The 26,593-nt window shown below is 49.7% G+C and overlaps 3 protein-coding genes across 3 annotated transcripts; 1 reads left to right on the top strand and 2 right to left on the bottom strand.

Moving 5' to 3' along the window:
• Positions 1–1,790: 1,790 nt before the first annotated feature.
• On the bottom strand, positions 1,791–3,799 carry LOC136513975 (PLASMODESMATA CALLOSE-BINDING PROTEIN 3-like). Its single transcript, XM_066507951.1, has 4 exons — positions 3,480–3,799; positions 2,657–3,073; positions 2,513–2,543; positions 1,791–2,399 (listed from the first exon to the last, which is right to left on the bottom strand). The coding sequence occupies exons 1-4, from the start codon at positions 3,535–3,537 to the stop codon at positions 2,144–2,146; spliced, it is 762 nt and encodes a 253-aa protein (XP_066364048.1). The 5' UTR covers positions 3,538–3,799; the 3' UTR covers positions 1,791–2,143.
• Positions 3,800–23,427: 19,628 nt separating this feature from the next.
• On the top strand, positions 23,428–25,031 carry LOC136511284 (glutathione S-transferase T3-like). Its single transcript, XM_066505410.1, has 4 exons — positions 23,428–23,615; positions 23,733–23,803; positions 23,915–24,351; positions 24,429–25,031. The coding sequence occupies exons 1-4, from the start codon at positions 23,428–23,430 to the stop codon at positions 25,029–25,031; spliced, it is 1,299 nt and encodes a 432-aa protein (XP_066361507.1).
• A 145-nt stretch (positions 25,032–25,176) lies between these two features.
• On the bottom strand, positions 25,177–25,809 carry LOC136511283 (uncharacterized). Its single transcript, XM_066505409.1, has one exon. It carries the CDS (start codon positions 25,807–25,809, stop codon positions 25,177–25,179), a length of 633 nt encoding a protein of 210 aa, XP_066361506.1.
• Between the last annotated feature and the right edge of the window lie 784 nt (positions 25,810–26,593).

Raw genomic sequence — 26,593 nt, 5'->3', positions numbered from 1 at the left:
TTGGAGCATCAGGACAAAAACGGATGGGCTCGTAATATGCCGACTTGCCAATGGAGGAAGGTGGAAGAGTGCACGTGCAGAGCCAAGCTGGTGAGGGGTGTGGTAGAGAGGGAGGCAGTCAGCGAGCAAGCACGGTGGAGAAAGCGGCCGGTGCAGAACGGACGGCCGACGGCGATGCAAGAACTCGAATGGGCGGCGCTGAGCAAACTGTAAGAAAAAAAAATCAGATGGAAGTATGAGAGATTTGGCATAGAAGCCTGGTGCTGATAGTGATACTGATAAGGCCCCGTGGATGGAGACGGAAGACTGTTGGGCCGTTCGAGCCCAGCCACGTCGCGTTCGATAAATTGAAGTTGTCCGGACGCCTGCTTCCTATCAATTCCGCATATTGTAGATATATACAGTTTAGTTGCTATAGGTCTATGGGCCATTAAACTTTTGTCAACCAGGGGGGACGGAGGCCCAGTTTGGCCTCCACTTCCCTCCACTCCTGACCTGATCGCGCTTCCCCCTAACCCCAAGCCCGGTCCCTACGAACAGCTCCGTGGCCTAGGCCAGTCATGGTCGTGCCCAGCCATCGCCCCCGCCGCGATGCCCTTCCCGACCCGTGCCCGGCCAAGCCATGGCCGTGTGGGGCGGTTCGAGTAGGCGTGGAGGAGGACGACACGGAATTAAGTTATGTTTTTCGGAAATGCTAATAAGAAAGCGCGCACGCTATGAGGATCCGCCTGCAGGCCCGTGACCCGCACACGCACACCCGTGACTCGTCTTCAACCTTTCCCCCTCCCCTTCCCCCCCCTCTCTCACCGGTGGCCTCCTCCCCGACACTCGGCGGCCTCCTCGCATCCGTCCAACCACCTCCCGCGCCCCACTGTCTCCCCCGCGCGTGACCATGGCGGATCTGGCCGTGGCCGCGGCGACGGATCCGCTGCCAGGTAGGCCCCTCGTCCTTCTCCTCCTCCTCCTCCTCCTCCTGCTGCTGCCGTTGGATCTGGTTTTTAGGGTTCCGACGAGCTCTCTCCCCCTTCTTCTCCAACTCTAGCGGGGTATAGAATGGTCCGCCGGGTGTAGGTAGGCCAGGCGGTGAGAATGGTCAATGGACGGCTTAGGGGAGCTGGCGGCGGCAGGGGCGGTTGGGCCAAGTCGGGGCGGGGGAAGCTTGCGCGGAGCTGGAGAAGATGGCGGTAATCGAGCTCGCCGGAGCTGAAAAAAGATGGTGGCGGTGGGGGGAGGGGAAGAGGGCGGCCGCCGCGGGCGTTAGGGTTCGCCGGAGCGGTGGCCGGCGGCGGGGGGAGTTTTTTTCGACTCAAATCTCCTGTGCTAGAGAGGTGTGCGCGTCGGGAGCCCAAATCCTGCGCGCGCATGCTGTAGTAATCTCCTTAATTCTGATTTCATGCTAGAGCTCTTCGAAACAGTTTTCTCATAGCCTGGATTTATTGTGTAGTACTCTATGGTAGAGCCGGTGCACTAGAGTTGTTTTTGTGAAGACGAGGCTCTTCCAAACAAGCTCTAATAAGCACAAGAGCACTTCCGTAGGAGCCGTCAAATCATGCCCTGTTTTGAGGGATCGAGTTGGGCCTTGTTTAGATTGAAAGTTTTTTCAACCTGATGAATAGTATCACTTTCGTCTTATTTGGCAAATATTGTCCAATCGTGGACCAACTAGGCTCAAAAGATTCATCTTGTGATTTCCAACTAAACTGTGTAATTAGTTATTTTTTTACCTATATTTAATACTCCATGTAAGCGGCTAAAAATTGATGTGATGGAGAGATAGTGAAAAAACTTGAATTTGGAGGTGATCTAAACAAAGCCTTGGAGTTGGAGGGGATAAACAATGATCATAACCGTCGTTGTGTCTCTCTGTACAAAGGTCAGGCAACACCGCAACACTACTGCCAGTGACTGTCAGAGGACAGAGGCACAGCGTCACTGGTCTCCATCCTGCTCTTCAGATCTGCCAGTGTACATGTACGTACTCCGTATCCTCTGTAGTCTCTGCTGCATTGGTACATGCTTGTCTCGGCTCCACCTTCAGGTTTTTTCAAGACATCACGGTCGGCACCTGAGCTGCCATTCTGCAACCAAACCTGCGGCGGAGGCAACGCGGCGCGCTGCTTGGACTGTTGTTGCGCGTGCAGGTTCAGCCGCTCACCGTCAGTGACAGTGCTGCGGTCAGGAGGCACGTTGTCGCCAAAGACACGACGGCCGTCGTCGCCCTGCGCCCGGGCAGTGCCCTCACGGCGGCGCTGGTGTTGTCGCCGTAGTCCGGCGGCGACATGTTCCCGTACAGCGGAGGGGAGTTGCCGTATCCGGCCGGTGGAGAGCTCCCGTACCCGGGGGGAGACCCGTACGTTGGCGTCAGCGGAGTCGACGTGTTCAGGACCGAACCACCGGTGCTGTCAGTTCCACCAGAAACGGCAAAAATCAGCACACGTCTATGTTTCCTGTATTTCTTTATCTTTATTAGAGAAAAAAGTTTTTTTTCTTTGCTTGAGCAGGTAGAATTTACCTCGTTGCTGGATACTGACACGTTGAAGTACCTGCGCATGCAGTTGCAAACAAAGAAGCGAATGAATGAACATCTATGCAGATTGCAGAACAAGAACTTGCTTTGATGGTCTGTTCTCGACGTGTTCAGAGGGTGAGAGTTTACTTGGGTTGGCGGTGGTGAGGACGGCGGTGCCGGCGAAGTCGCAGCTGGTCTGCACGGGGTTCTTCTGGTAGTAGCTGTTGAAGGCGTAGGACGCGTGGTCGCGAACGGTGTCCGGGCTGAAGCAGCTCCCGCCCTGCTGGATGGCGGAGCAGTCGGCGCCGCCCTGCCCGCACGCGTAGTCCAGCGCCACCTGCAGCGCCGTCGCGCTCGCGCTGGGGCTCGCCACGCACCAGCTCCCGCCACCAGCGCCAGTGGGCAGCGACGGCGCCGCCGGCGTCGCGGTGGGCATCGCCACGGGCGTCGCCGTCGGGTTCACCACCGGGACCGTGGCCAGGGGCGACGTCACGTCGCGCTCCAGCCTTTTTGTCACGACGCCGGCCGCGTCCTCGGCTGCTCCCTGCAGTTCGCTTCCTCCCTCTGCAGCGTGAACCAAACCAAACCGTCATCTTCTTTTTCAGCAGCGCCTGGATGAACTAAAGCTCTCGTCTTGTGCTTAGTTTGATCTCCTCCAGTTTTTGGACGCTGATTAGTAAGCAAAACAAACAATAGAAAGCAGATGTTTGTTTGGTACTTCTGGTTAATAATCCTGATAAAGTGTGTGTTTGTCTGTTGCTGCGGCGCACTGACATGACACTCTGCTCGTCAGTTTCAACAACTGAATAAACTGACTAAACAAGCAGTCAAAAGACAATGAGATCTCCAACCAAAAACCATCCATCTTTGGTGTTCAAACCGAAGCTGGTTGTAGCAAGGAACGCAGCTACATGACAGCTAACAGTATCAGCAGGCAAGACAGCAGCAGGCAGCAGAGTAAGTAACTCACCATGGCACAAGAGGAGGACAAGAAGAGACGCCAGGCCATGGACTGGCCTCCGAGCCATGCCAAGCTTGCTCAGCTCTCAGCTCTCAGCTCTGGTTCCCAGCGAAGCAGCGCTTACTAGTAGTAGCCGGCAGGGGTGTGCTGATTCAGAAACGAGTGTGTGTAAAGCGAGCTGGCCAGCTGCTGCTGCTGCTGCTATCACTCTTCTCCTACTCAGGACAGGACCAGCTGCTGGTGTGCAGACAGACCAGGCGCATGCTTTCTCCAGTACACGAACAAACAGAATCACAGGTCTGGCCGGGGAATAAGAGGAAACTTGGGCGGGCAGGCTCCTAGTCAGGACAGGAGGCTTTGGTGATATGGTTAACAGCACAGTAATGAGCAATAGATTAAGTGAGAGGAGTGGGAAAGTGAAAAAAGAAAGAAAAAAAAAAGAAAGGTTGGGTGAGTTGGGACTTGGGAGGAGAAGGCGAAAGAAAGAAATTCTGTGATGCGATGTGGGGGGGTGGGGGCACTGCACTGCACTGCCTTCATCTTCATGATGGCTTATTAGCCGTCATGATGAGGAATGGATTCCCGTTTGGTGCACCCGGATTAGAGCGAACATTTCATTTCATTTCTTTTCTTTTCTTTTGTTCCAGATTCGTATGGGATAGAATGCGATCCCCTCTTTCCTCGTACAGTACCAGTACGTGCTGTTTTTTTCAGACAGACGTCGAGGTCACCGTTTCCTGACGATGCCGATGGCGTGCACGGCCGGCGCCAGCAGTGATCTGATCTGACCCCTTTTACCTGTCGATGCACTGGACTGGTCTGGCCGGTCTGGATGCAGTTTGAGATAAGCCGGTAAAGAAAGAGGAGGAGATGAGCTTTCAACTTTCTATCTGATGCTGCTTGCCTGCCTCTGCCTCTACCTGCTGCCTTCATGAGTTCATGGTCATGGCTTCGTCTCCTTTCTACCGTGGAGCAAGCAGAGGCAGCCATTTCGATCGTGATGCACATCTTTAAGTTTTGAGAAAAAGGATCCTAAAGATTACTTATTGGTGATGCACTTAGGCTATCTCCATTTTCCACGCGAGTCTCCGCTCCACACTTTGCATCTCTTTTTGCGCTTCTCGAGCGGAGCAGCTGCGACGGATCGGCCATAGAAAAAGCTCGCAGATTTGCCTTTTGTCGCCCCATCCAGCCGTAGGTCGTGGGCTATAGACCTAGACGGCGCCGCCTAGTACTCTACGTCTACTAGAAGGAGAAAAACGAACGTGGTCGCCACTCTGAAAGCCTGAACATCCGTGGGGTGACCAGCAGATGCGAAAAACCTAGGAGTCCACGACGAGCAGATGCGGAATTCTGCTGTCAGTGGCTGATCTACTGCTTGTCTGCTTACAAGAATGTTTCCATGGTAAGTTCAAAAAAAAAAGAATGTTTCCATGGAATTTCAGGTGCAAAGATTTCATTTTCCCCTTTTTTAATTAAAAAAAGGAAGGGGAGATGCTCAGACTTGTTGGAAAAGAGTAGTTTTGCAGTCTGAAATGAACGACTATGTCATGGAAGCAACATGCAAGCAAGCAAGCGTGCGTATTAATCATAACAACGACATGCAAGCAAGCAAGCCCATATATGTTCGCCTGGCTCATAAGCCAGGGTTGAAAGTACTGTTGACTGATTTGCTGTGAGAAAAAAATACCGTTCATTAACTGAAAAAGTACGGCTTATAAGCCAAACGAACGGGGCACATGTTGTTGTTAGTGGCTTTGGCCGTGGCAGTCATATTCGTAGCTCAGGGGGTCCAAGTCCAACACTAGCAACTTGTTTGAAATTTCTTTTTAAGACAATTGCAGAAAGGAGAGTTTGAAATTTCTTTTTAAGTCCAACACTAGCAACACTAGATGCTAATTTAATTTGCAAGAGTTTAAATCTAGTTACCTAACATGGGAAGGGAAATTTGGGTCCATAGTATTCACTAACCCACTTAGCAATGACATTGTCCATCATGAATCACCCCATGAAATGCACCAAAACTTTGCCAAGTCTCCAAATTCCCCGTAGTCCAAACGGACTCCTTACTTTCCCTTCGGGATCCAAACTTTCTTGGTGCTCTTCATATTTGAGATGATCTCTTTTGGCATCCAAAAACGTTTGACCCCATTGTTGACTTGCTTATTTACCTTGATGGATACCACCTTGTCATTTTTCTTCTTCTTTAACAAGTATGGTGTAGAGGCCTTCTTGTCCATCTTCTTGGTGTAGGTGTTAGAGAGCTTGCTTATTGGCCTTTTGTTTTTCTTCTTAGCTCTTCTCCCATTCTTCACATTGCACTCAAAGGACTTGTGTCCTTCTTTATGGCACACGTAGTAAACCACAGTTACTCTCTTGATGGTGTTATCTTGATGAGGTTGGGCTTGCTTCGTTTTGCCTCTCTTTTGAGTCAAGTTCTTGATGAGGCAAGCTACTTCTTGCTTAAGTTGATCATTCTCCATTGCAACCTCTTTTGTACATGTTTCTACAAACATATTCTCAAAACGAACTTGGTTGCAAGGGGGTGAGTCTAATAAATCAATACAAGAAGTAGAGACATCCTTTTTAGGCATGTCAAGGATTGAGCTTTTCTTTTTAGGTGCCTCGGTGGGGGTTGTACCGACGACTTCAAGATTAGCAACTTTAGTTGTTAGCTCATCACAATGTTTGCACATGATTTCTATTTTGGCAAGCAAACATTTATAAGCATCTTGTGTGCTAGCTAACTTTTCTTTTAATTTTTCATTTCTCTTCACTAGTTGGTCATCATTGATTGTGCATTCATTTGTGTTTGCACTAGCCTCTAATTGCTCAATTTTAGTGGATAGCTCAACATTAAGATTAGCAAAAGTTTTATATTGTTCAAGCAAAACTTTATAAGCTTGTTGTGAGCTATCTACCTTTGCTTTTAAATCATTTATTTTCTTTTGTTGGCTAGTGAAAGCCTTAGCATATTTAAGATTATCTTGCACAAGTTGATCATAGGAAGGTAGCTCATCATCACTATCACTATCACTTGAGCTAGAACTTTCGTTACCTCATGCCATAAGGCACACACGTGAAGTGATTGATGATGATTGCTTATGGCCGTGACTCTTGCGTTGGGCTTCATCTTCACTTGATGAATCATCCCAAGTCTTGATTGTTGTGAGGGCCTTGGCCTTGCATGCCTTCTTTCTTGTCTTGGGTGTGGGCTTGTTCTTTGGACAATCTTCTATAAAGTGCCCTCTCTTGCCATATCCATAGCATTCTTTCTTTCTTTGCTCTCTTCTTTGATTGGTGAAGATGCAATCTTCGATTTGGATGGGCACACCCTTGACATTGAGCTTGCGGATCAACTTCTCCACTCCTTGTATAAGCTTGATTGTTTCTCTATCATTAATTGAGGAGTTGGAGGAGGTGGAGGCTTGATCATCATCACTTGATTGTTCATCATCATCCTCATCTTCTTCTTCATCATCACTTGAGGAGCTTGAGCTTGAGCTTGAGCTTGACTCAACTTTCTTGCCCTTCATCTTCTTTCGCTCGTCACATGCGAGAGCGGTGGCTTTGCTTGATGAACTGGCTTCATCTTAACCCATCTTGTGTGACATTTCATATGCCACAAGCTTGCCAATGAGGATGGCCGGGGTCATGTTGCTCAAGTCCTCTAAGTTATGAAGGATGGTGATGATGCTTGCATATTTTGAATGTGGTAGCACCGAGATGATCTTCCTCACAATATCTGCATTACCTAGCTTTGTCAACCCTATGGAATTGAGCTCATTGGCAATTAAATTCAAACGAGAATACATGTCTTTAACAAGCTCATTTTCATCCATTTTAAAGGAATCATAGGTTGATTTAGCTAGGCAATGTTTTTCTCACGGACATTACTTGTGCCATCATGGAGCTCATGTAATTTTAACCAAATTTCATGTGAAGTATTTAATGTGAATACTTGGTTAAACACATCCAAGCTAAAGGATTCATATAAGCAATTTTTAGCTCTTGCATTAAAATGAATCTCTTTCTCATCACTCGCGGTGGATTTCTCGGGATTCTTAAGGGGTTTCATCCCATCGCGAGTGACTCTCCAAACACCTAGATCAACCGCTTCTAGGTAGCAAGCCATTCTAGCACTATAATAGGGAAAGTTAGTGCCATCAAAGTACGAAAGCCTAGAGGTATCCATCCTTCCCTCTCTAAATAACGGTGGTGAAGCCAAAGGTCCAAAGATGAGCCAACCGGCTCTGATACCAATTGAAAGGACCGTGACACCTAAGAGGGGTGTGAATTAGGCAACTTAAAACTCTAACTCTAATCAATGGCCTCTTTTTCTATACTTAGCAAAACCTATGCAAAAGATAAACTATCTAGATGTGCAATTACGGTTTTGCTAGTGTGTTGTTATCTCTACCGCAAAAGGAGTTTAGCAACATAGGTTCCAAACCTATCAACTATCCTATCAACTAAGCTATGAAAGGTAAAGCTCACACCAAGGTTACAATATAAATGCAGAAGCTAAAGAGTGACGTAGAGATGCAAACTCCCGTCGATGACTCTGGTATTTTATCGAGGTATCGAGAAGCGCGCAAGCTTCTCCCTAGTCCTCGTTGAAGCCCCTCGCAAGGGCCAAGCTCCCGGTCGGGTCACTCCGTGGTTAGCTCTAGGCCTTCCCCATACGCAAGCGGGTCTCCCGTTAAGCCACTCGTAGCAAAGCGTCTCAAGGATCGCTCCCCGTCGTCTTCACTATCAAGTTTCTAGCGAACCACCACGGGCCTTGTTCCCTTCGGTACACGGTGGCAGCCACACCACAAACACGGTTGGTGTGGTCTTGCAAGACTACAAGCCCCTCCAATATACAACAACGGTGCGCGCAAACACCGAGAGATAAGAGATATTCTAACCTCACTAAACACTAGGCCTAAACCTAGAGCAAGCGCATAAGCGGTGGTCTAACTAACCTAAGCACTTCACAAAGCACCTATGCTAATCACCAAGTATATCACTAAGCACTATGCATATGGAGAGCAACAAAGTAGTGTATCAACACCCTAGTATCTTTCCTCAGCTCTTCCACATCTCATTTGGCCAGTTGGGGGGTCTATTTATAAGCCCCATGGAGAAACTAGCTGTTGGAGCCAACTTTAGCAATTCTGGCTAGCATCGGACGCTGCTCACACTGGCACCGGACACGTCTGGTCTCTCACAATGGTAACCTGGCCACGGGCACTTTTAGCTGATCGGACTCTGACTGAGTCCGGTCACATGCCACCGGACACGTCCAGTCGCTTCTACGCCTCTCTGGAACCTCTCTGCATGTCGATCGGATGCTGGTGTCGAGCGCGTCTGGTCGTACTATTGCCGCGTCTGGTCAACACTAAAACACTACAGGGCAATGTGAACAGTGGACCCGTCGCATCTGGTCCTCGGCCGCCTCAGTGTCCGGTCACATGGATAGGCACCCTCGCGCTAGGGTTTAGCACCGGATGCGTTCGGCCAGGGCATCCGATCAGAGCGTTCGGTCGCACTGTATACCCTTTCTTCACTTGTTTCTTCATGATCTTTGCGCCTGGCTTGGTTCCATCTTCGTGTCTTGGACTTTGCTTGATCTTCTAGGTCTTCTATGTTGCTTCTAATGTCTTTCTTGAGGTATTGATCATCGGATCATCACGCCGCCTTCGTCCAAGTCACGTTTGCATCCTATTGGACTACAAACAAACACTGGCAAATATGTTAGTCCAATTTGGTTATGTTGATCATCAAACACCAAAATTCAAAACTAAATGGTCTAAGGTCCATTTTCCTTACACGCTCTTCTACCAGCCCTGCTGTTGGTCGCTGGGAATAGCTCGTCTAGAGCTACCACTTGGCTCGGCGTCAAGTTACCTACGAAAATGACATCGTACGTCCCCTTGGATGTAGATGAAACTATAGCTGCCGGCGACGCGATGCCCATCTTCTGCATGGGGAGTACCTCACCCCGCTTGGAGGTCGGTATGTGCGCCAATAGCTGAGCGGCAATCCGTCTACTCCTGATTGGCAGGGGCCTTTTGGTTGCCGCCTTCTGCCTTGGTGGAGTGGCGATTAAGGGCGACCTTTGCTTGATCTGCACCTCCTCGATAAATCGTGCCAGATGTCGGGTGGCCTCGCGCATCATGGGTGTCACATCGCTGGAGTCCTACTGCCCGTCCTTCGTCGGCATAGAGGGGTCGGTTGTGGCTTGGCCATCCAAAAGGCCGACCTACGTCAACGTAGAAGTACACGCCAAGTGCTTGGCCAACTCGAACCTGGTTGGCCATACCTCACCATCCTCCCTGGTGCCAGAGCACCCGCGACAACGGGTTGTACAGGCGATGACGGAGGCAGGTCCACCGTGCACTGAGGAGCCGTCATCGGAGAACCAAAGTCCACCAACGAAGCTTGAACCTCCTCAGAGATGGTTGCCACAGCATGCAGGCACCCAGGCACTGGTGTGACCGCTGGTCGGCTCGCGACGAGCGAGGCAGCAAGCTCGTCCAGCATCGGGTCGATCGAGATGAGCCAAGCGGGAGACCATGCGCCCATGCACAGTGCCTCCGCCAGCGTATCTGGCTTGAGGAAGCAGCATGCGGCAGTCGAAGCATTGGCATCGTCGACGTGGTCCACAGGCGCGCCCATGCTGATGTCCATCGCCGGCTTACCCCTGCGGCGCCGGCGTCATCTCTGGCTTCGGCGGATTCCATCGGCACCCCCACGACACCCTGCGCGGTCCCATCCAAGTTCAGTGGACTGCCGGGGGGTGCGTGTTGGGATGCCAGTGGGTTGTCGGTATGAACTGAATGGCGAGGCAGGGCACCACCCTTCGGCGCCGACTTGGATCGCTTGCAGTCCCTTGCGAGGTGGCCGAATCCATGGCAGCGCAGGCAATGCCGTGGCATCCGGCAAGTCGCTACTCGATGCGAGTATGAGAGGCAGTTGAAACATCTGTCGCGGAGTTGTGCAGGGATCTTCCGAGCCTATGCACGTAGACCTGGGCCGCGGCGAGGCTCAACTGAGGCAGCTGCAGGTCCCGCCTCTTATCGGGGTAGGATCTCCCTCCACCCATCAACGTCGGGGGTGGAGACCCGTTTGCGGGCATCGAGGTGTTGGCGGGCAGGGACTTGACCATCCACTAGCCAAGCAGGCAAGCCATGCACTAGCTGGGCGCGCGGTCGGCTACGCTTCCTCTGCCTTCGCACAGGTCCCTATCCAGCGTCCGCTCTGCCGCGCCCCAGAACCACGACTGAACGAGTCTGGGCACGCACGAGGGACACAACGGCCGGATTCGCCGAGCAACGAGCGACCTCAAGATAGGTTGCGGGGTGGTTATCGTCGGTCTCCTCGCCGTCGTCGTCCGCCCACCGCTGGCTCTTCGTACACCCTCCCGAGGAGTGTCCTAGGCAAAACGGTACCGCGACCGGCGAGAGGGAGGAGCTAGGGGTGCCCGGCGACGCCGTGGCGATGGCATTGGCGGCGGCGGCGGCGAGGCTCGCCCCAGCTCCGACTACCGAGCGCTGGGCAATCATGGCGGCGGTGTCCTTGTCTGGCCCCGACGTCCGAGGTGGCGTGGGCGCACCAAATTTGGCCATCCCGCACATGTGCGGGGCAGCCGTGGCGGCGTCTCCCCCACCCGGCGGCGCTGCGGTGGCGGCGTTTGGCCCCGACGACTTAGGAGGCGAGGCGATGGCGGGAGTGTCGCTCTGCAGCAGCGGCGTGGACGGGGACTCGGGCTACGGCGGCGGTCCCTGCTTGCCATGGACGCCCCCATGGGCACCCCCCGCGCATGGCTAGGGACCGAGGCAGCCGCCCTGGAGGCCCGCGGGGTAGCCGTGCAAGGGGGCGGCGGTGGGACCTGGCGCCGGTGGCTCCGGGGAGTGCGCGATCGCCTTGGATGGGGGTGTCGCGGCTCCACCCTGGAGCCCCGCGAGGACCCCGTGGGTGGCGGCGGCGGCGGTACTTGGCGCCGTTGGCTCGGGGGAGCGCGCCACCGGTTCAGATGGGGGCGTCGCGGCTCGAGTGCCCGCGCACGTCAGGGTACGGGAGGGGTCGGAGGAAGGGAGCGGAGCAGTGGATCTGGTGGGAGGAGGGGAGGGGAAGGCGGGCGGCGGCGGCAGCCGGCGCCGCCGGTAGGGAGGAGGCCGCTAGGGGCGCTCTCCTAGGGTTCGGTCCGCCCCGAAGCCCTCTTTGTTTCTATGATTTCATATACATTTAATTTACTTTGTCACATCATAAAAAATGATTATGTAATAACTTATATTAAATACAAATGAAACTCTAATGACACTACTACTAAGAATGGCCTTCTAATGACACTCCTACTAAGAATGGCCTTGTAAGCAACAGATATATATACCTTTCCGTGAACGAACGATTGAATAAAACAAGCCATCGAATTCGAATCCCAACTCTCTGTCTCGGACTAGAAAGAATATGGGGAAGGGTTTGAATCGAATTTAGGATATGAGTGAACAACAAGGAAGATTTGGGGAAGAACAGCTCAACCAAAGCATTTAGGAGGGGAAATTGTATTTCAGTTATGCGATAACCGTTTATGTTATTATAGCCAACTTAATTTGCCAGCACCGCTTCCCTAACATGGGCCGAGCCCCTACGCCTAACTAGGGCCAAGCCCAACACCAACAACTCCATGCCAACCCAAACTCCTATGCTTCAGCCACACTCGGACTTCTTCTCTTCAGTCAGTCGGTGCCTGACATTGCCCCCGGCTTTAGCAACAGCTTGTCACCAAGCTGTGGAGTAACGGCGCTTCATATCCTGATCATCTTCCCAGGCGGACATGGACACCGGTTTTGCAGTCCATTGCACCAATACAACGCTTCTTCAGAGCTCCACCTTGCTGGATCATGTTGACAGACAACATCTGCAAGGGAAGAACTTCAGCAGTTGGGTCAGTAGCAACTGCTTCCAAGGACCCAATAACTTCAGCTGGAGGAACATGCTTCTTCAACTAGGATACTTGGACAACAGGATAAATTTGAGTAGTTGCTGACATATCCAACTTATAAGCCACAGAGCCCACCCTTTCTAGAATTTTGTATGGGCCAAAGAATCTGAAAGAGAGTTTGTGGTTGCTGCGAAATGCTATTGAAGATTGAGTGTGAGGCTATAGATTTAAATAAACCATGCCCCCCACTTGAAACTCTCTTTCCATTCTGTTTTTATCAGCCTGGGTCTTCATCCTTTGCTGAGCTCGCTGGAATTGTTGCTGAATCAACTGATGGAGTAGATTTCTTTCCATTAACCAACTGGACAAATCCTTGACAGTAACTGCACTTGGATCAGGAATGCCCAGGTGTCTAGGAGGATGACCATACAATACCTCAAATGGACTATGTCCCAGAGCTGAATGAAATGATGTGTTGTACCAATACTCTGCTAAAGGTTACCATTTATTTCACTCCCTAGGGCAGGCATGGACAATACTGATGGCGAGTAAATGGGCGGCTATGACCTGCCTCCGCGTGTAGAGACAAATTTGGTTTTGATTTAATTTAATTGGGACAAGAGTAAAATAACAGGTATTGCGAGTCCATACTTTCATAATTCTTATATTTGCATAAAAATTATGTTAATTACATCTTCGAAGAGAACACCCTTGATTAAGAGTTCCAACATGCTACATGAAAAAAGAAAGATTTCATCACATGGCGGGCTATTACAAACTAGAAAAGAAAATAAAGTCTTCAGTCTTAGAGCAGATATAATAATGGGCTTATAGCCTAGTCAACATTTTTGCTGATGTGGAGGAGATAAGAGAGGAGAGAGAAGAGAGCTTGGCTCTTATAGCCATGGACGGACGCATGCATATGTTTAAACTTGACAATTGTCATTTCTTTAAGCATGACACTATTTCATTTGGTGAGGAGTTAATATATACTCCCTATATGGTTGTTTGCTAACGGTTAGCTTTTTACCAAATCATGATATGCATGTCTTTTGATTCATGCACCCTTTTACAAATATCTTGTTATTTGTTTAGGCCATGACATGGCGCTAAGTATCAATAACTTATTTATTATTTGGGCATGTGTGCATTTTAAGCCACTACATGCATCACGACACGTATGCGTGTCGGCCAAGAGGAGTTGATTTGTTTGATATTTATTTCTTTATTAGTTCATAGTGCATTGTATTGCGTATACACGATAGTTTGCCGCATAGACCAAATTTGATATAGTCTTATGGGATCATGAAAAACCATGAATCGATATGTGTTGACACTTATGGATGCGCTCGGCGTGCAATTAAGCCACTGCATGCATTATGGCATATACTTGGACAGGGAGAAATCGATTTGTTTGTATGATGGATGTTTATTTAGTGCATCGTATCATACATGCACATGATCGATTTTGAAGACCAGATTTGATAGTCTTGTTGGATCATATAAGATCCTGAATTGTCATGTTTTGAAATGCCAATTTATGGACGCACCCGGCATATAGTGCGGTATTTATTTGGGGCTAAGTCAAGGCGTTTATTGCACCAAGACTTAGAGAGATCGTTGCAGTGCTAGACTCAGTCGTGGCACGTGCAATTAACTTATCATATCAAAGTGAGAGTCTGTTTGGATAAGAGCTAAAGATTAGCCCTCCCCTTTTAACCACCTTTTAGCCCTTGGGGATCCAAACAGGAGGGCTAAAAGGGGTTAATCTTTAACCCTTCATTAGCACATTAGCCCCTTAGCATATGTGCTCATGACCTGGTATTTGGCCAGGAATTCACATATATGATGCTATTTAATTTAAGGAGAAAGTCTATTTTTAGCCCCTCCAACTATGGCTGCAGTTTGTTTCTAGCCCTCTAACTCGAAAACCAGACACGCGCAGTCTCTTAACTCTCAAAACCAGTTAAAATTGGCCCTCGCGCCCATTCGACTGCGGTTTCGGCCCAGTCAACCCGCCACGACCGTGGTTTCGGCCCAGTCTCCATGTCTGACGAATCATCCTCCCTTCCCATATCGGATCCTCTGTGCCTCCCGTAGAGATAGATGCCCTGCACCCCGAGCATCCGTGTGGCAGGGGAGGGAGGGGAGGGAGACGGAGACGAGATATGCGACTATACGAGATCGCTCGTCGTGCGTAGAGGAGGGAGACGAGCGAGCTGGGCGTCGAGGCTGGCCAGCATGGGGAGGGCGAGCCGGCACGGGGAGGAGGGCCACGGCTGAACCTCCATGGCGTCGAGGCGGGTCGGCGCGGGGAGACGCGCGAGCTGGGCGTGGAGCGGCCGTGGCCGGACCTCCACGGCGTCGAGCGGCCGCGCACGGGGAGGTAGGCATCCAGCGGCCGCAGCCAGAGCTCCATGGCGTCGAGCAGCTACGCGGGGAGGGTGGGCGTTGAGGCCGCGACCGGACCTCCACGACGTCCAGCGGCCGCAGCCGGAGCTCCATGGCGTCGAGCAGTCGTGCGGGGAGGGCGGGCGTCGAGGCCGCGACCGGACCTCCACGGCGTCGAGCGGCCGCAGCCGGAGCTCCATGGCGTCCAGTGGTCGAGGCCATAGGGTCGTCCCCGTCTATTGTTGGTCCGCCTGGTCCGCGTCGCCTTCCTGTACAACGACGACGTGCTTCCGATTCCTGTTCCAGCGGCAGCTCGAGCTCAGCACTGCGTGCGGCGTCGGCGTCGATCGGCGCAGTAGGAGCCTGTAGCCGCGGATGAGGAGCTGCTGCGCGGGGAGCTCGTCGTCGGTAGCTGGGAGGTGAGCGCACGGGATCTGGGGAAGAAGATAGAAACCATCCCTTCTCTCCCCAACACAAGACCGAGTGGTTTCTTGGTCCGGCCCAGGAAACCGACCGCCTCCTCCACCCTCCGGACGGCCTCTTCGCCGCGCACCACCACTTCCTCGATGGCTTCCCACAGCTGGTCCACACGGTCGACGAACACGACCGCACTCTCGGTGTCGCCCGGGTTCGCGGGTGGCGTGGCCTCCTCGGCGAGCGCGGACACGTGGCGGAACGCCGTGAGGAGGGGCTCGGCCGGCGCGACGGCGCGGTCGATGCGCGCGCTCAGCGCGCGTGCCGCCACAGCTTGGGACTGGGGATGGTGGGAGGACGACGGCGAGGCGCTGGATAGGAGCTCGTCGAGGTGGTCACCGATGGCGTCGATTTTGACCTCAGCCTCGGCTGCGGCTGAAAGCACCGAGACAATGGAAGCTCGCGATGTGGACCGGCTTGTCAGACATGGAGACCGGGCCGAAACCGCGATCGTGGCGGGTTGACTGGGCCAAAACCAGGGTCGAATGGGCGCGAGGGCCAATTTTAACTGATTTTGAGAGTTAAGAGACTGCGCGTGTCAGATTTTCGAGTTAGAGGGCTAGAGACTAACTGCACCCATAGTTGGAGGGCAAAAATAGACTTTTTCCTTAATTTAATTTAATAGCGTAGCTAGACACGATCTTATATGGATACAGTCTAACTAAGATGCAAGATTTAAGTTACCCGCGATATGTTGGTACTTCATATGGACTAGACTTTTATTATCTTAAATATGATGCTGGTCGTGGGATTTTCCATAGACACAACAAGTTTTGAGATAGGATTATTTAATCCCTTGTGTCACCACCCATAAAAAGACTCAGGTGCAATTTTTAGTTGACGTGATTTGTTTATTTTATTAATGGACCAAGGTATGGTGTAAGTGGTGCTCATGTGTCGGACCTGCCATGGCACAATTTGTTTATATCAACTTTGTTATTAAGATGCAAGATTCGCTTGACCCCGATGCTAGCTTAGGCTGTCCGCACCGGGCAGCGCCAAAGCTGCCGCTACGCTACCGGTAGCGTGCGCGTGGTGCGCACCGCGCGCTTGCAAACGGCCCGCGAGCGTACCGGCTGCACAGAAGACCGCCATAGACCGCGCCTGAGAGAGCAGCCCGTTAAACACTGTAGCAACACTACAGCAACAGGAGAGAGAGAGTTAGAGAGAGAGAGAAAGAGGGAGGGAGGAGAATAAAATATGAAATAGTGGGTATAGAGTATGTGATAGAGATAATACGGGTACGGGAAAAACAGATATAGAGTAGAGAATCTCGATGACTAGGATAGAATATTCCTTTTTAGAGATGGAAATAGAGGTGGAGGAGTACGGATAGCCTTACCTCGGGTTTCATGCAAGAATGTATCTAGATTTGCTAGCTGATCTGAGCTAAACAAATGGACATACTCTCCAATGTGTCAAGTATGCATGTTCTTGACGTTTTTTTCTTCTTCTATTTATCATATGTATGAAGCCAATCCGTATCCATATCAATTTTATACCATGATTATGACCGGGTTAGAGGCAATACATGTCTAACCAATTTCGTAGCATGGACCATATATAATTGGATAGAGTCCAGATCGTGTCCAAACCAATTTTTACCATAGATTTTAATTGAGTGGAGCCAAGTGCGTCCACCGATTTTGTATTGGTCGTTTACCTTTGTTTACCAATTACCAGGCAAGATCCATACGCGCTACTCATCCGCAGCGATATGGCCTAGCCGTTCATGAGAACATGAGGACAGAGCAGCTTTATCTGCCGACCGTTTATGAGAACAGAGAGATCGACCGCAGCTTTGTCTGTCGGCCGTTCACCAGAACATGCAGAGTTGCCGGTGAAGCCTTGAAGATTAGAACCAGAGAAGGAACAATGACAAGGCGTGAACAATACAGCTTCTTACCGTGCGACATCCAAACGCAGCGCACAACGGGTACTGCTGCAGGGGCTAACAAGGTTGCAGATTTGCAGGTGAGGAGCCTGATGTTGGCGATGTGCTCCAGGCAGCTCAGAACCTGACATGCCTTGTCTCCGACTCTCCGTCGATCTCCGGCATACTCGCCGTATCTCTGCACGTATATGCAAGTGCAGCAACTTACAGTTGTTTGCTTTTCAGTCCGGCAGCATCCCGGTCATATCTGGCCAGCAGCCTGACGGACCTTCGAATGGTGTCTTCAGTTCAGCACTCCGGCAGCTTGTCGGCCCTTTCTGGCCAGCAGCCTGACGGTGCTCTGGTTGCCCCTCCCCGGGGGGTTTGCGCAGCCTGACGGCACTTTGATCCGGCCTCCTTTTCAGCAGCCTGACGGAGCTTTTCTTCAGAACGGCGGCGATCCCATGTACAACGGCAGCCTGACAGCACTCTTCCGGTTTGTCGGAGCGGCACTGCGGCGCCAGCCTAGCGGCGTTGTGTTTTGGAGATTGTTGGAACGGCAGCCTGATGGTGTCTTTTTTCTGCTGGCGATTTGTTCTGGGCAGCCTGCCGACCCTTTCGAAATCTATTGTTTCTGCTGGTGATTTCCCACTCTTTCGAAATCTATTGTTTCACAGAAAACATAGAGGTCAAAAACATACTATCCAATGTTGCTGAAACTATGCAATCTCCACTTCCTGTCATCTAGTAACTGTTGTAGTTCTGAAACTGTGAACTACTATCAGATCTTTTTTTTTTCCTGAGATTCATGTATGCTCTGAACATTGTCATCCTTTGCCTTCTTCAGTTTTCAGTTTCAGTTACTGAATGCATTACATTTCTGATTGTTTCTGTTTTTTGTGGCCAATGACAGGAAGCTTATGTATTTTCCATCTATCTCCTTCGAGGTTCAACATGATGGCAACAATCAGATTGCCACTAAGTGATTGGTTTGGTTCTGCAAGGTGTGGACGATATATAGGCTACTAGTGTTCTATGTTTAACTGAAAGTTATGCATCTACCTTTCTTTTTTTTCTGAAAGTTATGCAAGGTGTGGATATATACTGCTTTCTTATAGTGATGACTGAATGGCTCCTTATAGTGATGACTGAATGGCTCTTTGTATTGCTTTTATTTTTTTTCTGTTCCAGTATGTGTACAATGCAGCTTTCTCTGAAGTCATGTATAATATATTAATATTACTTATATTGATGGATCTTAAAAAATGGCTCCTTGTATTGCTTTCATTTTTTTCTGTTCCAGTATGTGTACAATGCAGCTCTCTCAGAAGTCATGTATAATATATTACTTATATTGATGGATCTTAAAAAATTTGCAATCATACTCCACGTATCAATTAGCAACACAATAGTATACAAAAATAGTACTCATAATTGATCATAGTTAAATACAAACGTTAAATAGCTTGCAGACAGTCAAACAGACAACCCTTATCTATGTGATGTATGAAATGTCTATTTAGCTATCTGTGTCGTGAATTCCAAAAACTTGCAGACAGCCCTTGTCCGTGGGTTGTATATACCCTTAGAGCAGGTACATGACAGCTAAGCAAAATCTGACGTGGAAGAGAGAGAAAAGAGGAGAGAGAAGAGGATGGTCGACGGGTCCGTCGACCGGCTGAACGCACGTCCCGATGCATCAAGCGCCTAGCACGCGCCCGCTTCCAGCCATGCTTGTCACTGCAGATGCAGGTTGTGGGCCTCCCGTGCAAAGAATGTGTGGGCGGCCGGACGGACGTGGTGGTGGGACCCTTACTAATAAAATAAATGTTTTGAAACAAAGTGAAGAGACTAACTGTTGTATGAATGATCTATTAAGCTCGTCTCCAAATGACATGGCTTGGCTATAAGCCAAGCTTATTGGCCTTGCTTCTTATGGCCAACAGGGTGCTTTGGGTGCCCCAGGAGGGTCTGTAGGCCCGCCGTACTCTCTATTTATAGAACCAAGTGAACAACAATTGTTTAGAGACTTGGCGCTCTCAGGTTCCTCCTAGGGAAACTAATCGAAGAGCGACTCGGTGACTCCTGCCCTAGTGCCGCCGCCGCTCCCCGCCGTCCACCATCGCTGGTCCCCCTCCCTTCCCCTTCGGCATCTCGCCGGGGGCTGAAGGAAGTGGAGATCCATTATTTTTAATAAGTTTTTCCTAGTAGATGGAGTCATTAGAGTTAATGTCTCTCCATGCCAAATTTCTTGCCATTGGAGTTTTATCTCCTCCTTCTCCTCCCCGGCGACGGTGAAGGGTGGAATCGTCTTCTCCATGGCGGCTCCGTTGGAGATGAGGGCGATAACTTCGGCGTCAGCATTTTCATCGACATGACGACATAGAGACTTTTGTTTCCGGACGGCGGCATCAAGGCGGAGATGATGTCGCCGCTATGGAATAATTTTCTCCGGTCTCTTCTCCGTTTTGTTGTGGTTAGATCTGGCCACGATGAAGGACTAGAGAGAATAATTTTCAGATCAGTCTTCCTCATTCTTCGGTGGCAGAAAGAAGAAGAAGAAAGACACCAGAAATAAGAAGTTCCTCAATTCCGCCTACAAGAATGTTGGCCGTCGTTCGTTGGACATTTGTTCTCAGGGCATTTGCCGAGTGTTTGCTTGTACGGTCTTCCACACTGCAAAGCGTCTAACAGTTTAGGTTTTGAGTTGTGCTATTCACAACGTGAATACTATTTTGTAATCCAGAGTGCTTGTAACGTGTTGATATATCCGGTTATCATATAATATAATTCTTCTTTCCTCGAAAAAAAGAGAGACTTGGCGCTCTCCAATTTGATTTTGAATTTGCTGCTAACGCCGCTGGCGCGGCAGAGCTCCAGCTCCACGCGCGCGACGTGGAGGACGTGCAGCGTTGAGGCTTGGACCTGGTCAATGCCGACAGTGCGGCAGTTCACTCGTCAGCGCTGATAAAAGGCACACACACTAGAGCTCATCCTGCACGGTTGATTGGATTGGATTGGTACAGTAAAGGTTTTTCACTTAGCCCTCGTTTAGTTCCCAACTTTGATACTATGCAAAAAGAAGATTATCCGTCACATCAAACTTGCGGTACATGCATGGAATACTAAAAGTAGACGAAATTAAAAACTAATTGCACAGTTTAGTTGTACTTTGCGAGACGAATATTTTGAGCCTAATTAGTCAACGGTTGAATAATTATTACCAAATACAAACGAAATGCTACAGTATGGAATCTGACACTATGCAAACTTTGCACCTCCAAATTCCGGCCAACTAAACGCGCCCTTAGAGGCCGTTTGGTATAGCTCCGACTGTGCCAAAAACAGCCTCAGCTACAGCTTGTCCGGTAGAGTAGATTCTCTGGTGAAGTGAAGCTGTTTTGAAAAAACCGTTTGGCTGAACAGCTTCTCCTGTCTTGGGACGAATGGCTAAGAGAGGAGAAATGTCCAAGATGCTCCTTGTACATTACTTGCCATAATCTTTGAGTTGTATTTTGTAGATGTTTCTATATTTGAGTGCTTTTGAAATAAAAGTTAATATAAATTATAGGCAACTCAGGGGCATGCTCGGCGATGCGCCGCCGCCCGGAGGCGGGCCCATCCACGAGGCGCTGGCGGGGGGAGGGGGGGGGGGGCACCCGACCACGGCCAGGCTAGGGGCCCGGTGCCTGCGCCGGCACCCAGGCCTCCTCCAGCGCAGCCGCCTGAAGCACCGACGAGGAGGCTGGACATGCCTACCGCCGGTGGCCCTTCCAGCCACGAGCCGCCCCTGCATTGGACTTCTTGCTCCACGCTCGGATCAGCTTGAGCACCGCCCGATCTATTGGTTTCCATGACCCAATCGCCGTCACTCCTCCCAGGCGGCCGGGGATCCATGGAGCAATGTCATCGTCCGTGCTTTGTCGCCCCAAGGAAGAGGACGCAACGGAGAGGGATGCTGCGTGCATGGGGATTGGGGAGGGTGGCGGATAGGATGTGATTTTTGGGTAAAATCAAGGGCAAATAGGTAATTTGGCTCGTGAACCAGTTTGAGGGAGCCGGGGGAGCTACATTTTTCGGCCCCGTCTGCCAAAACTACGCTGTGAGACCGCGTTTTTCGGCGCGAGGAGTGTTTTTTTTCACCCGTTTGGTAACGGATGACGCAAAACAGCTCCTAAATCAGTTCTAGAATCGCTACCAAACACCCCCTTAATCTGTGCTAGCTGATGATGACGTGGATCGCTGTGGAATGAGATAGAATAGATAGTGGGGGTTATCTTTATAACAGATATAGATTCTTTCGTCTTAATTAAGAGGCAGAGCTCCTGTCATTGTTTCAAAAAATACATATATATAATAAACGGAGCGGCCATCTAAGGATAAGCTAAACTGATCTAGCAGGACGCAAGTAATAAAACAAAGCTGAAACTTGCTTCATCTGCCAATACGTACGTGGAGTAGAAAGCACAGCCGTAGCAAACAGAGATATTGTGAAACGAGAAAAATACTTGAACAGGAATCATCAGAGATTGATCAACTACATACAGTACATTACAGTACATGTAGACTCCTACCTGGGAGCAGCGACAAGCAGCAGTTTAGTTAAACCGGACACAATTACTACCACTTGGAATGCGGTGGCGGAACCGCTAAATTTCCAAACGATTCCGACGAGCCTGTCGTCGTCCCAGCGGTGTCTGCCGAGCGGACGCCGCTAGAGAAGGAGCATCCGGAGACACCAGAGTCGACGCCCGTGGAGGCAACGATGCCAGCATATGGCGACGTCGCCAGCCTGCTGTACATGTGTAACGAGAGCACAGGCAACTTCCACTCCTCGGACTGCAGGGCCTGCATGGCCTCCGCGATGGATGGTCGCTGCTCAGGGTCACGGTGCGTGCACCAGAGCCCCACGAGCAGAGCGCGCTGCATCTGCCGGTCGTCGGCTTCGTCTCCCCGCAACCGTGTGTCAGCCGCGTCCAGGATGCGGCCAACGGCTTGGCAGTACAAGGTCTCTACCCACTTGAGCAGAAAGAAAGACGGATCCCGGCGGTCCACGGGTGGCCGGCCGGAGACCATCTCAAGCAGGACGATGCCGAAGCTATAGATGTCTGACTCCGTGCTCCGGCGGTGCGTGTTGACGAACTCCGGATCGATGTACCCCATGGTGCCCTTGGCCACTGTCTTCGGCAAGCTTGTAAGGTTGACGTTCGCGTTGACGCGGTATGGGGTGCTGCCGTTGATATGCAGGTCCACGACAAACTTCTTGGTCATGTTGTTGTAGGAATTTTTTTAAATAACATTATTTTAATTATTAATCGCAAATGTAGCATTCGGATAAGAAAAATTATAAATCTAGTAGTCTGTCGGGCGCTGGAAGTCCGATAGGAGGCCTATCGGTCCGATATTGACCTCCCAATAGCCGATAGGGGCCTGTACACGGCTCTGGAGAGCCGACAGACACATATTGGTCGCGTTGTCTTGCTTCGGGCCCGTCGGAGGGTGGGTCGCGTGCAGTGGCGGAGCCAGGAATTTATGGCTGGGTATGCCACATGTATAAAATTTTGAAGCAGCCGCAACAAGGAAAAGGGCAAGGGCCGCAGCCCGCAGGGGGCGACCGATCGAGCCGGCGAGGGGGAGTGCAGGGGGCGAGTCGGCTGGAGTGGGGGACGTGGCGAGGTGCTGCCCGGCGGTGCCGGTCGCAGGAGTAGGGGAGGTGCTCCGTGCTCGGGGCTGTCTCGAGAAATTTGAGGCTGGAGCGACGATAAATCGGGGCCCTAAAGTTTATACAAGTTGTATGGCTAATAAAATTAAATCATAGCTTCAGTGAAATATATGACTTTAACATGTATTATAGACATACTTTCACTTAAATTTATAACTTTAATATGTATTCTTTTGTACCATATGTAGAAATACAGTAAAAATATTACTAACCTCAAGAATCATATTTTCTATTTCTAGTAGACATGATGTGGATTGAATTAATTTAAATAAATTCATAGTGTGTGTGTGTGTGTGTGTGTGTGTGTGTGTGTGTGTGTGTGTATATAATCAAGTCCCATGCTTAAATGTCTAAGAGCATCTCCAAGAGTTTGCCAAAACCACTTGCTATCCTTGGTTTTTTGGCAAAACTAGAAAAATCAAACTCCAACAGTTTGGCATATGGCTTGGCAAATTTTCCCAACTTGCCATCCACCGGTCGTTCACGCGCATATTTGCGTGCGGTAGGGGACTTGCCATCGCGTTGCCATCGCGTGAATTGCCGGCCCCGCCTCCTCTCCCGCGCACAGATGGAACTTTCACCCTGCGTTTCCCTCGCCACCCAGGCCTCGTACCGCTTCATATATCCCTGGCGCGACTCGAAGAGCCAGCTGCGCCGACGTCTTCCTCGCGAGGACTGGATCCAGATCCCATCGCGAAGTGCCTCCTGGACTCGAACAGACACAGTCGCGGTGGCCGCCCTACTCCCGATCCTGAGGTACGTCATCCTTGATCTAATCTCAGTCCAACTCCATGCCTTGATTTGGTTCCCCTAGGGTTCATATGCCTTGATTGGGTTCAGCGATGATGGTTCATATGCCTTGATTGGATTCAGCGATGATGGTTCATATGCCTTGAATGATTCTGCTAGGGTTGATTTTTGTTGCGTGCTAGGTTTCATATGTGGTAGTGGTAGATTCACCTACCATTCATGCCTTGATTTGTATTTTTTGTACTGAAACAAAACAGCAACCTAGTTCTTCTTGTTAATTAGTGGTAGTTGTATTTTTTTTATAGGAATGGAGATGCAAGTAGATGACCCAAATTTCTTGTCGAACATTCTTGGAGAAGTTGAAGCTGGTGCTAGTTTGGAAGACATGGACATTGGATTAACTCAAGACACTCAACCTCATGACGAACTGCAAGTTAGCCGCAGTACAAAGCCGGGAGCAGCCAAGAGGAAAAAGAATTTCCATTGGCAGGAAGATGAAATTATATGCTCGGGCTGGTTGAATGTAAGCAAAGATCCCATTCACGGTGCCAATCAAACTCGTTCATCTTTTTGGGGACGAATTCATGCCTATTATGAGGAACACAAGGAAACTCCTGATGAGAGGACAGTGAGCAGTATTATGCATAGGTGGCTGACAATTCAATTGCAAGTGAACAAGTTTTGTTCATGCTATGAGGCCATTCTACGTAGGAATCAAAGTGGGTTAACTATTGATGACAAGGTATGCAAACATGTGTTGTTTTACTTTAATTTGGTTTTTTTATAAATGATATATGCACTGACAATATCCCTTTACAGATTATTGAAGCAAAAAAATTGTATGTGGAATGGGACAAGGACGACAAAACTTTTGGTCTTTTACACTGTTGGAAAATATTGAAGGGGGAAGACAAGTGGAAATTGAAGATGATAGAACTAGCTGAGGTGGAGAAAGAGAAGCAAGCAAGCAAGAAAAAACAGAAGAGTTCCAGGCCGAGGGATGAAGGAGCCACATATGATGATGGCACACATAATGATGCCACACATAATGATGCTCTCATAGAAGCTGAAGATGAACAAACCTTACCAAAGAAAAGGTCAGATGGGATAAAGAAGGTAAAAGCAAATATGAAGCGTGGTGGTGGCGAGGCTTGCATGGAAGCTTTGGATAAGATGATGGCAAAGAGGGAGGTTTTGGAGAAGGCCAAAGAAGCAAGGTTCATGGCTTCACTAGAGGTAGAGAAGGCTGCTCTAGAGCTAGAGAAGAAACGGGTTGCAAGTGAAGAAAAAAAAGCAGAAGCGAAGCTACTGAAAGAGGAAAAAGATATTATGTTAGCAGACATGTCGTCCCTCACCCCGACCCAGCGTGCATGGGTTGAGAAGAAGCAGAAGATGATTATGGAGAAGATGGAGGAAAATTAAATTTAGTTATCCAGCAAATGAGTTCAAGTTATTGTTAAATTTAGTTTAGTATCCAGCAAATGAGTTCAAGTTATTGTTAAATTCAGTTTAGTTATCCAGCACTGTGTCACTTCAGTTGTTACTGTTGAACCATTATGAAATTTATTTAAGCTTCTTTGGAGTTCAAGTTATTGACTTCTGGAGCTTTTCCTTCTGCCAAGTTATCAAACAACGGAGACCTATGAAGAACATTGATATCATTATGAGAGCCGGGCATTCCAAAAAAGGCGTGCCATATCCAAAGGTCGTTCGAAGCAACAGCCTCCAAAATGATAGTGGGCTTCTCCTCTTTCCCCTTGTATTGACCCTGTTTATCGTATGGACAGTTCTTCCACGCCCAATGCATACAATCTATGGACCCTAGCATCCCTGGAAAGCCTTGTTGCTCACCCATTGCAAGTAAGCGTGCTGTGTCCGCCTCATTGGGATATCTGAGGTATTCTTCTCCAAATATTTCATCAATTGCAGTAACAAACCTCCGTAAGCTCTCTAGTGCAGTACTTTCGCCAATGCGAACGTACTCATCTGTCGCATCAGCGGGAACGCCATAAGTGAGCATACGCATTGCTGCAGTGACTTTTTGCAGGCAACTCAATCCAAGTACATTAGCCGCGTTCCTTTTCTGCACAAAATAATCATCGTGTGCTTCAACTGCATTCATGATGCGTACGAAAAGCTCTCTAGACATCCTGTACCTTCGACGAAATATTTCAGGGCCATATGTTGGATTCTCCGCCATGTAATCTTGAAACAACCTCTCGTGGCCGCCTTCTCTATCACGGTGAAGAACTCTATGGCCTTCGACAGAGCCACCGTGTTTTTTTTGGCATTGGCAAAGGAGTCCACAATTACAGCAGCCGATAACATGTCAAAATCATCATCATCGGATGTTGAATCATCCAACTGTCTTCGAAAAAGGGATCTCTTCCTAGACATGATTCCTTACTAACAAAAGTACCGGAATTCATACAACCTAGATCATTGGATGGGAACTTTCCTCAGTATATTGCAAGAAACTAAAGAATATAGAAATTGCAATACGTATAACCTAGATCATTGGATGCTGAACCGATGGGAACATCACCTGGAGGTCTTGGAGGAGATGGCCGCGCCTTGGACTCGCTGGCTCGATGAACAGGATTGCCGGCCGGATGAGAGATCGATGTTGGGGGCCAGCGGAGGATGAGATTTGGGCGGCTGCAGGAAGCGGCGATGTGTGGCGGCGCGCGGCCAGGCTAAGAGTCGCGGGTGCCAGGCGAGGAGTGTCGTGGGCGGCCATGTGAAGCGTCGAACAAAATTAGTTGACGGAGGTTTGGAAGTGGGCCTACTTTTTAAGTTTTGGCAAGCCCATATGGCAAACTATTGGAGAGACTACAAAATTTCACTTGCCATATGTTTTAGCAACTTGCCAAATCACAAGATTTGGCAAGTGAGTTTTGGCAAACTCTTGGAGATGCTCTAATGTCTTCAGCCCTTCACTCTAATTAGAACAAAAGAAAACACAAACAAATCAAATCAGCCGA

This window comes from Miscanthus floridulus, chromosome 16 (genome assembly GCF_019320115.1).
Source record: "Miscanthus floridulus cultivar M001 chromosome 16, ASM1932011v1, whole genome shotgun sequence".
Taxonomy (NCBI): domain Eukaryota; kingdom Viridiplantae; phylum Streptophyta; class Magnoliopsida; order Poales; family Poaceae; genus Miscanthus; species Miscanthus floridulus.
The sequence above is the reverse complement of the archived record's forward strand: the minus strand, read 5'-3'. Positions and strand labels throughout refer to the sequence as shown.

What these genes read in the sequence shown, in the direction of transcription:
- LOC136513975 (XM_066507951.1), bottom strand. Translation starts at nt 3,537, where the DNA reads ATGGCTCGGAGGCCAGTCCATGGCCTGGCGTCTCTTCTTGTCCTCCTC. An exon ending in TGTCCTCCTCTTGTGCCATG is followed by an intron (nt 3,074 to 3,479) that starts GTGAGTTACTTA and finishes TTCACGCTGCAG; the next exon opens with AGGGAGGAAGCGAACTGCAG. An exon ending in CCTCACCACCGCCAACCCAA is followed by an intron (nt 2,544 to 2,656) that starts GTAAACTCTCAC and finishes CTGCATGCGCAG; the next exon opens with GTACTTCAACGTGTCAGTAT.
- LOC136511284 (XM_066505410.1), top strand. Translation starts at nt 23,428, where the DNA reads ATGGAACTTTCACCCTGCGTTTCCCTCGCCACCCAGGCCTCGTACCGC. An exon ending in CGTGCTAGGTTTCATATGTG is followed by an intron (nt 23,804 to 23,914) that starts GTAGTGGTAGAT and finishes TTTTTTTTATAG; the next exon opens with GAATGGAGATGCAAGTAGAT. An exon ending in GGTTAACTATTGATGACAAG is followed by an intron (nt 24,352 to 24,428) that starts GTATGCAAACAT and finishes ATCCCTTTACAG; the next exon opens with ATTATTGAAGCAAAAAAATT.
- LOC136511283 (XM_066505409.1), bottom strand. Translation starts at nt 25,809, where the DNA reads ATGGCGGAGAATCCAACATATGGCCCTGAAATATTTCGTCGAAGGTAC.